Consider the following 10,234-nt stretch of genomic DNA (forward strand, 5'->3'; position numbering starts at 1 on the left):
CCCAATTATTTTCCTTCTGGACGTGCAATGTGTGCCTTGGTCACACAGAGGACTTGGTTTCCCTTCAGAAACGTTTGACCCGTTAAGATTTTTGTGTGTGCTGTGGAGAGTTCTGCATGAATTGAAGCATTCTGCATGAGTCTGAGCTCTTTGAGGTGCTCTGGTCAACTCTGAAATGCATTTAAACTGCAGTATTTAGCACACGTGGGGCTATCGACTATGAGCTATGCCTGTCGCTTGAGCTGAAAGCGCCATCACGTATCAGCTATTAACAGCTGGTTGAGGGTGCCCACTCCATCCAAACTAATGATTGCCCAAGCTGGCCATTGGAACAGAGCTGCCATTTTCTACTTTAAAAGGAGGACCCAGGGGAGGTTTATAAACAAAACCAAACCCCTCAACTCTCCCATTTCATATGGAGATGATACTGCAGGTTTAAATGTCTTACATGGTCATTCAGTGGTGTAATGAGTGAGCGGTTCCTGGAAGCATCTGCTGCTGTATCCTTCGATCAGAGACTGGCAACAACATATTCTTAGCAAAGTTCTCTCTCCAGCAGAGCGTGCGCGATGCAAACAGTGAGGCTCTCTCCTCCAGCCTCATTGCCTCACTCCACTTGCTTTGTATCGTCTGCCTTTGTCTACACTCTCCTGCCGTCTCCTTGTGCTCGGTATTTCCAGCCTGTCCATTGCCATTACACCACTAAGGACATGTAAAGTCCAGAGCGTGTGCAGAGAAAGGGCCATGTGGAGCTCTGTCCTGAGGAAGATGTTTTTTCCCCTTGCCTTAGCTTGGGACCAGGAGTTACTGCAATCATGAAGGCTGGAGGTATTCCCATGCACACAATGGCATTCTGGGACCCTTCGGGCAGCTGATGACTGAGGAGGACATAATCCGCATTGAGAAGCAAATCGAGAGCCTCCAAGTGATGCACAAAGTTCAGAAGGTGGAGACGGAGCTGGAACAGCTAGAGCATGAAATGCAGCAGCTCCTGCCGCTCTCTGCCGCCTTGGCAAAGGAGCATTTCATGGCAAACCCCAAGCGCATGCAAGGCCGAGCCGATGACCTCCCGGCCTGGTGCAGCAAGATCTCCACTCTCCTAAAGAGCATGGCCATCCTCCTGGCTATGCTTGGGGGCAAAGCAGTCAACCTGGCAGACATGGTGAGCCCCGACGCGTCCGAGCACACGGGCCAGGCTGCGAGCACCTTGCCCGAGGCAGCAGCACTAAAAGAGGGCCCTGCTAACATCGGGAGATCTCAGTCCTTCAGCTGCAGTCGGGAGGAGGTGGAGAAGGAGATCATGCAATATGGTGTGTCGGTGAGGAACCTGAAGGCCAATTATGAGTTGCACATGCTGTGCCAGCTGCCGGAGGCTGTGTCCAGCAGGGTGTACAAGCGGAAGAGGTCCCTGCCTGTGGGAACCATGCCATATAGCTACAGTCGAGAGCCCATCCTGGAGGAGGATTATGTAACGAGCAGCGATCTGTTCAATGCCCTAAGCGAAGATGCTGCAGCAGATGGCACAGAGCGTCTCAGTACGCTAGAGCACGCTCCCTTCCCCTACTGCGAAGCAGGGCCCCGGCCCTCCAGGGACACAGAGGCACAGAGTGCAGCCACAGAGCCTTTCGGGGAGGCTCTGTTCAGCCCCGACCACCTGACCAGAAGTCTCCCCGTGCAGACGGAGCTGAGCTGCGTGCAGGATTACATCGACATGCGGAAGGAGAGGATCGTCTTCCTCTTCCTGGAGCACTGGAAGAAGTGGACGTTCACCGAGTCGGTTAGCCACGCTCGTCCCAAGAGGAAAATGGGTCTCGCCGAAAGGCTTGACTCAGAATTCAGCAAGGAGCCCAAGGCATATAGCAGCGCCCCAGGCCCCATGGCGACTGGGAAGAAACCCAGCGAGGATGACCGGCTCTTGTACTTCATGAAACAAAGGCAGGTAGTGGGGAAGCTAATTGCCCACTGGAGAAGCATCATCAGCCAGGTCCCGACGCGGCAGATCTGCCGTCTGAGCCGCACCAACATGTTGTACTGGCCTGAGCACTTCCTGCCACACATCTGTGGCTCCCCAGTGGAATACGACAGCCTGACGCTGGACCTCTTTATGCTGGGCTACTTCCAGCTCCTGGAGATGAGCATGAGCCGCGAGGAGAGGAAGTTCCGGCACCTTCTGTGCTACGAGATGTTTGACCGGCTGGGCAGCCACAGCTGGGAGCTCATCCGCCAGTTCCACAAGGTGGTGATGGAGGAGATTGAGAAAGGGAAGCGGCACTGGCTGGATGGCTTCGAAGATCTCAAACAGGAGTTCTTTGGGGACAGCTTGGAGTCAGAGCAAGCGGCTGCAGTGGAAACAGAGCTCCCAGCAGGAAGCCAGCCTCCACAGCTGTTCCATCAGGAATCCTCCCAGAGCTTAGTCAGTGATGTCCCACAGCCCACATCAGCACCTGATGAACTGGGCCAAGCCCCTGCCCCTAAGAGCAGGGAGAGCTCTATCCAGCTGGTCTCCGAGCTAGTGGAGTTCAGTAATGAGGACATTTGTCGCTATATAGACCGTAGCTTCTCCTTCTGGAAAGAGAAAGAGGCAGAGATGTTTGATCTCTGAGCTCTCCCCAAGCGGTGCCCAGCACATGCTGTGTTAGAAGCAGGCGGGGGCATCCGCACCCTCACCCCACATGGCTCACAAGTCGCAGGGAAAGGCAATTGCATCCTCTTTGAGGCGGGCTGTTCGGCCATCTCATAGAGGGAATTGCTGGCTGAGAAGCAGCTCCAGGGACAGCAGAGGACAATCCAACGTGCGCCGGCACCAGAGTACTTGACAAGGGCTGCTTTGGCTAAGTTAATTACTTAAGGGACCCACTGTATTTCCAAGGTGAACTGAGCTCCAACAGCTGTCTGAGACCAAGACAAACCTTGGGGGGGAGACCTGTAATCATTTTATATGATGCCTAGGTGAAGCGCTATAAAACAAAAAAAAGAAGCACATATTCCCTGGCTGCACCCAGTACAGGATTCTACTGTGCAATCTAGGGACTCTGAATAGAAACAATTTAATGTTCATGTAAGTAGCGTCAGAGGGGCCCTAATCCTGCCGTCGTTACTCAAGCAGAACTCCCATGGGCTTCAGCAGCACCAGTGACCTCAACGGCAGTTTGGTTTGCATAAAGGCAGCAGGATTAGTCCCAGAGTCTGTGTTGTTTTGTTGAATCCTGATTTCCCTACATGGACAGTCTCAACAGAGTCATCTTCTTTCTCAAGTGAAGCTTCTTGCGTAGCCGATGCTCCCTGCTGGCTGAACTGACCAGGGTGCGGCTGTAACCAGGTGTCCCATGAAGCTGTGGCTGTTGCGGTTTCTGTAGGCGGTGGTCCGTGGATTTTCCTCTCAAGCAGAGTGTACATTTGTGGTAGTCCTGCATTAGCTGGAGGAAGAGTTAATCCCTGACAAACCTACAGTGACACAAGCTGTCTCCAGTTTTCTGCATTTTACAGACACTTCTTTAGCTAAATGTTTCCTGTAGCGGGGGAGCCAGTTATTTGGGAGTAGGACCTGGTATGAGCAGCTCCATCCTTCCTCTGGCGAAGTGGAGGAACGCGCCACAGTGCCCTGGGTCCATACTGAGCACATGCTGAGTGCTGTACTAATTGGTCTCACAGTGCATGGTTTTGCAACCAGATTAGCAATTCTGTAGCATGTTAAAGCCGTGTGGAGAATTCCCTTTGATGCTGTGTGCTTTCAAACTACAGACCACTTAGCCCACGCTGTTCGTTGAAGATTCCCAAGTCTGTTGCTTGCCCTAGTGGAATGTGCATTGCTTGGACTGGAGATAGGACCAGAGTGTTTGCTGTATAGACATTTGGAAATGAGGTTTGCTTCACCATGCGGGGAGGGTGTGTGTGTGCGCACTTTGCATCTTCCCTAACACTGCTTGTGACGCTGAAGGAATAAAGCTCTCTGCTCTCAGAAGGGAGTGTCAAGGCTGTTTCAATGGGATTTGGTGCCCTCGACACCTTGCTTTGGGGCACTGGCTGCTCTAAGCCCAGTGTCCTACAAACACCCAAGGCATAGGGCCAGTAAGCTCTCTTACCAGCTGCATATTTGACCTGGTGAATGTGGCCTGAAGCCCAATGCCCAGCGTGGCGCCCGCAGCATCAAAACAGTCAGAAAAAGGTGGTGGGGTGTAGCTGTAGGTGTGCAAAGGCAAGCCTGCACCCCTGCCCTTTTCCAGCAGCAGGAAAGGCCTGCAGGCCGTCGCTCTTGCACTGTCGAGCAGCAGGTAGGCTTGGTGCCGAGAGCATGGCTTGGTCCAGCTGTGGGAGATTGTGCGGGCAGCCCTGTGTCTGACAAGCCTCACTTCTGCTAACACTGGGCTGTTGGAGATCCCACCCGGGGAGGAGCCCTGAGGGTTCACGCTTCCATGGGCCAGTAATCAAGCTAGACAGCAGGGAAGAGCGGGCCAAGCTTGGGGTGTGGGGAAACGCCCTGCTGCCAGTGGTTTCGGTGGGTGGCAGGGTTGGGCCCCGTCTCATGGAGACACACAGATGACATCAGAACCAGACTGAACGCTGCCCCCAGCTCTGAGCAGGCAGGGCAGGATGTATTGGACTCTAACTCCATCATCGTCACATTTCACGGCCTGGTCTATTGCCGTGCCGGGTTCCAAAACCCATTGTGACCCGAGAGGAACTGTTCTCCCAGCATCCCCAGCACAGGCCAGGAATGATCCAAGTGCTCGCTCCCATGGGACGCGCCAACCAAGAGGGGCTGACAGACTCTTAGCTAGCCCGTGAGAGTCGCTCTTCATAACCAAGCCAGGCGTTAGACGGCAGCAGAGCCGTGCTACTGAGGGTCCCGCTAAGTCACAGCCCCAGCACTGCCCGGGAAGCAGGAGCTAGTGCAGGCCAGAGCTCATGGCCTCATCTCCCACTGCTGCACCTGAAAGCAGAGGGACTCAGTGGCGAGGGACGGGTCCTGCGTGCATCTCTTTACAAGCTAGAGAACCGGCTCCTCGGAAGCCGTCAAGCAACCTGGGAAAGGGGGAGTTACGGGAAGGTTTGCTCACTCCACAGGTGCTGCCTCTGCTGTGTGCCACTGTTGATTAGTCAGGACACGTAACCTAACCTGGACGTCCCATGTGGCATTATTCCTGCCCAAGAGCTCTGGGATAGCCTGCTTTGCTGTCAGACTGTCCCAGAGCCGTTGGTCAAGCCGTCTGTCTGTAGCCAAATGTGCTTGTCCCACACCAGACCTGGTTCATTCTTTCAGTCTTAGGGAGTGGTTGGGTTGGAGGATCAGTGATCGGCTGCAGGGACATAGGCCTCTGCCCCCCACACTAGGTCCCATCCTGGTCGCCCATTGTTAGCGCTTGGCTGAAGACTGAGGCGTAAGGGCCAGGAGTCCATCCTGTGAAGTTACTCTGCAATCACACTGCTGGGATGGAGAGCAGGCCTGGCCCTGCCCGTTCAAATCTAGCTCTGGAAGTAGAGGCTGAAAGACGGTCCTGTTGGCTGTCGCTTTGGTGGCCCGGGGAAGGCTGGTGCTTTTAGTCCCATTCCCTCATGAAACACTGAAACAGCATCCCCTGCGCTTGCACTAATGGGCAAAGCTGCCAGAGGGAGGATGCTGAACTAAGCTCTCCCGTCTTGAAGGGGCCCTCCAGGGCAGGGTGAGGCAGAGTGCTGGGGACAGCACGGGGGACCTTGCACTGGCTACTGCCTATGCTGGACCAGTTTGGTCATGGTCATGCGTGAGCTCCCTGCCAAGCAGTGCTGGGCTCAGCCATCAACCGGCCTGCAGCAATCTTCCACTGCTCGTTCTCTGGTGCAAGTTCACTGAGTCACACAACCCGTCCCCTGGCGTGGTCCCGAGAGATGCCCCCAGCTGTGCCTGAGAACTGTCCTAGCAAGCTGGACAGTGGGGCTGCGGACACAGCAATGGAGAGCGTGCGGGCAACACTGGAGCGATTATTTGCGAAAAGCCCCATGTGGCGTGCCCAGCCAGCGGAGGAGCCCGGGGTGTAGCTAGCCAGAAGCAGGGCATGTGTCTGCCTCGCCATGCGGTGCCATTTCTACTTTGCTCTTAGGCAGGCTCTAGGCAGGGCGGCACTGGTACAAACAACCCTCCAGCTCCTTCTAGGCAGCAACCTCTGCTGACTGCGGAGCCCATACCCCCCTCAGCACGAAGTCTCCTGGGAATTTCAGCCCTTCAGCACAAGTGGAGCATTGAGCTCCTGCCCCTTGTATAACTGCCCTGCTAAGCTCTGGCCAGCCCAGGGTACCAGGAGCTACCCAAGGGTCCCTCCTCTCCAGCCAAGCCGCTCAGCTGAGGAGAGTTCTGCTGACTTTTGGCCAGGTGAGGGTGCTGGCCCTCCCAGAGCTGTCTGACTCTAGCCACAGCCACTCCCTGCTCAGGGCTTGCTGCGTTGGAGCAATGGTGGTACCATGCGCTCCATTGCTCTGTTCCCTGGGGTGAGCTGCACACTCTCCTTTCTTGGGGGCAACGGCCCATTCTTTGTAACCTTCCACGTGTCCTCAGGGTTCTCCCCTGCCCTTGGCACCTCTGCCTTTGCCTGCAGTCTCTTGGGTCAACACTCCCCCAGACGCCACACAGCCACCTGAGGGCCAAGGAATTCCCCCTCCCCCTTTGGCAGCCCTGCCCGATCGACCTGCCGTCTCCCTTCTTCGCTGCTTGGGCTGGTCCAGCTCCATAGGGCTGGTAGGTGAGATGTGTCCTCCTGCCTTGTGCTCCTGTCCCTGCTGCCCTCCCTCCAGCTCTGCTCACGGGCCTCCTTGATGCCTTTTACTGTCTTACAGGAGAAGGAAGAAGCAGCTCGCTTGGCCACCATGCCAGCCTGGAGGCGAGAGATCCTGCGGAAGAAGATGGAAGAGGAAAGGTGAGTTGTCCCTGAGCTGGGCCATGATGGTGGCTGCCCAATAGCTGTGCTGTTGGGAGCTAATTGTATTTTCTTTGTCCTTGTTTTCACAGAGAGCAAAAACGGTGAGTCCTGCTTCTCCATTTACTTCTCAAGTAGCCTAAGAACCTAGTACATTCATTTCTGGCCAGGCCATTGTACCCCGGCAGGGCCAAGCAAAGCAGCCTTGTGTGCTTTGCTTATACCCTCGCTCCACACTGACCCGTTCAGTGTCAGGCGACTGAGCTTTGCAACCAGCACCCTCATGTTTGTTTTGTTTCTAAACAGAAAAGAGCAAGAAAAATTGAAGCGAGAGGAGGAGGAGAAGGAGAAAGCGCAGTCAGAAAAACTAAGAACTCTTGGGTATGATGAAACCAAACTAGCCCCCTGGCAAAGGCAAATCATCCTCAAGAAGGGGGATATAGCAAAGCATTAGGCGCGCTATATTCCGTCTCTCCTCTTGTGAATTTAAGAACCTTCTTCCTTAACGTGAGCTGTTCAGTAGGTCAAGGAGGGGCCAGCTGCTCTTTCCCACTGCAGATACTACCAGCTGAAAAGTCATTTACTACTTACTGGCCCAGTGTTCTTCCCTCTAATAAAATAAACGCAGTAAGTGTAACCACTAACATATCGCAGAGAACTCTCTCCCTGGCTAGCAACGCCCTGGTGTTCCACGTCCATAGACAACGTAGCTTGGAAGAGTTTTAGGGCATGGGATAGGTTTTCAAAAGTGGAACTCACACGTGAAACCAAGTCAGTGAGTAGCTGTGTATGGGATCAGAAGAAACTCCTCCCTGGCTGTAAATATGGTCGATGCTGTAGACTGTTCTATTCCACGTAAAACCTTCCCTCCACCTTAATTCTGAACAGCATTCCTGTAAGTGTCTCCTTGCCCAGGCCTTCCACTCCCTGTCAGTCATTTGTTTACCATAAAATATACTTTTACCAGTCCTAGTGGAGATCCTACAAGGCTATGCAGACAAGCTGAATGTGGGTTTATGAATGTTGTGTATATAGAGTCAGTTGCTACTACTATCTGTTCCGTTGGTGCCCTGTAGATGCTGGCATATAGACCATGCTTGGGTGTCATTTTCACTTTGCAAAATGGACATTTTAAAAGAAAATGTATGGGGTTAAAAACAGTTCTGTGCCCTTGTCGGGCTGAAGCGAGCTGTTTCTTCAGCTGCCATATTATGTCTAGCCCCTGCTCCTGTACTGGCACCATTGCCATTGGGCAGGGGAGGGGGGGGGATGTCGTTCTGTTTTCTATATGTTTTTGTCATGTGTTTCCTGGAGCTTCTAGAGGGAGATTTTCAGCTTGTTTCTGACCTAGAACTTCTATGTCTTCACCAATAAAACACTAACCACCTTCAGGCGTTTCCTGTTCCCTCCTGTGGTCCCCTCTCGCCCCCACACACAAGGAGCTCTGTCCACTCAGCCCAGGGCCCTGCTCCCCAAGCACCTGCCAGTTTTGCCCTGGGTGCCCTGTGCACTTAACACCACCCCCAGCTGGCTGGACCCCACAGCTTTCCCCCAACAGCCTCTCTCCCATCACTCCCAGTGCCAAAGCATCAGCCTGCAGGAGCAGAGGCAGTGCAGGCAGGATGTCCTCCCCACTGCCCTTGGGCCCTGCGCCTGGGGCAGCGTCTCCCCCTGCAGAGAATGGGGGAGGCCGGAGGTGAAGCCCTGAGGGCTCCCCTGCATCCATGCTGGGCCTGCCTGGGCGCTGCCCCCTGCAGTCTCAGAGCACAGTCCAGACACAGTCACGGGCAAGAGGTTGCAGAGGATTGCCAGGAAATTGCTTCTGCCACCTCACTCCAAGGCTTACTGGCTGGGCCCAGCTATCCTCCAGCCACCACCTCCCCGACATCCACTCTACTGGCCCCTGCCCAACCCTCCCTCTCCACCGCTGGGCTCTGGCCCCTTCCCAAACCCTCCCTCCCCACCACTGTGCTCTGCCCCCCAAACTCTCCCCTTCCCCAACCCTCCCTCCCCCATGTGATGAACTAGGAACGTTCTTAATGTTTTCTCTGAACACTGTGTTGGTGCCTCAGTGTCCCCATGGCAGTTCTTAAGTATCTAGGTGGTGGAATAAGGGGGTGTGATTGCTGCAGAGCGAAGGGCCAGTGCCCCTAAATGCCTGACCCTCTGTCTCCTAGCAACTGATGGCCTGGGCCCCTCCTCTGCAAAGGTGCCAGCTGAAGGTGTTGGAGACAAAGGGATCAGGTGACCTCATGGCCCGGGAAAGGGGCTGAGCAGAGAGGAGGGGCTCGAGGGGGTTGTTAATCTGGAGCTGGCTGGGGATGAGGAGTGAAGTGCAGACGTGGGGGTCCGGCTCACTGCCCCCCAAAATGGACCTGGCCGAGGGGTCCGGTTCGCTGTATCTACAAGCTCTGTTTTAGACCCTGTTCCTGTCATCGAATAAACCTGTTTTACTGGCTGGCTGAGAGTCACGTCTGACTGCAAAGTGGGGGTGCAGGACCCTGTGGCTCCCCCAGGACCTCGCTGGGGCAACTTGCTGTGGGAAGCGCACGGAGGGGCAGAGGATGCTGAATGCTCCAAGGTCAGACCCAGGAGGTGAAGACGTGTGAGCTTCTTGCCCTGAACAAGTCTGCTCCAAGGGAGAGGAGGCTCCCCAAAGTCCTGACTGGCTTTGTGGGGAGCAGTTCGAAAACATTGCCCGGAGACTCCGTGACACCCCACCACTGGGATCTCCCCCCCAACCCACCCTTCCCCCCACTCCCCTGGCTTTCCAGGCCTATGCCCACCAAACCTCACCCCCTCACCCCCAAAACTCACTGTGGGTCCAGGCCCTGCCTTCCAAGCCCTGGGCTCCGGTCAATGGGTCTGTGCTTAGTCTGGTACCCTGGGCAGGGTGGGGAGCCCCCACTAGCTGGTAACCCTGCAGCCAGTCTGAGTGTGGGCGCCAGCCCTGTAAGCCACAGGGACTTTCCCTGCCCGGCGCAGGGCTGGCTGAGTAGCTTGCCCAGTGAGTCACAGTCTGTCACGGCCCCTGCCAGATGGGCATCGGTTTGTTTTCAGGAAGAAGGCACCAGACGTCCATTAATACCCTTCCCCCTCCAGTCCCCAGGCCTGGGCAGCTTCCAGCAGGTCACTTCCAGGCCCAAGGTGAGTGCACAGGGCCCCAGCTGCAGGGGCTGCACACCCTTACTCCCCCCCGGGGAAAGCACAGACCAGCAATGCAGGGAGGGCTGAGCTGCCCCTGGCCAGAAGCAGGGTGGGGAGGGTAATTTCTGCTTTCAATTTGGTCACATCCAAGACTTAAGTCAGCCCCCAGTAGTCATTCCATGGCGAGGGCAGGAGCTAGC

The 10,234-nt window shown here is 55.3% G+C and overlaps 1 protein-coding gene across 2 annotated transcripts in view; it reads left to right on the plus strand.

Annotated features, from left to right (window-relative positions):
* ESPN (espin) overlaps window positions 1-8,779 on the plus strand; it is an 82,789-nt gene extending 74,010 nt beyond the window's left edge. For both annotated transcript variants that reach the window (XM_030537861.1, XM_030537862.1), the window contains 3 exons: window positions 6,808-6,887; window positions 6,980-6,991; window positions 7,194-8,779. In XM_030537861.1, the coding sequence (XP_030393721.1) occupies window positions 6,808-6,887; window positions 6,980-6,991; window positions 7,194-7,341 (240 nt within the window). In that variant the 3' untranslated portion in view covers window positions 7,342-8,779. The remainder of the gene's footprint in view (window positions 1-6,807; window positions 6,888-6,979; window positions 6,992-7,193) is intronic.
* The last annotated feature ends 1,455 nt before the right edge of the window (window positions 8,780-10,234 follow it).

This window comes from Gopherus evgoodei, chromosome 18 (assembly GCF_007399415.2).
Source record: "Gopherus evgoodei ecotype Sinaloan lineage chromosome 18, rGopEvg1_v1.p, whole genome shotgun sequence".
In the NCBI taxonomy this organism is placed as follows: Eukaryota; Metazoa; Chordata; order Testudines; family Testudinidae; genus Gopherus; species Gopherus evgoodei.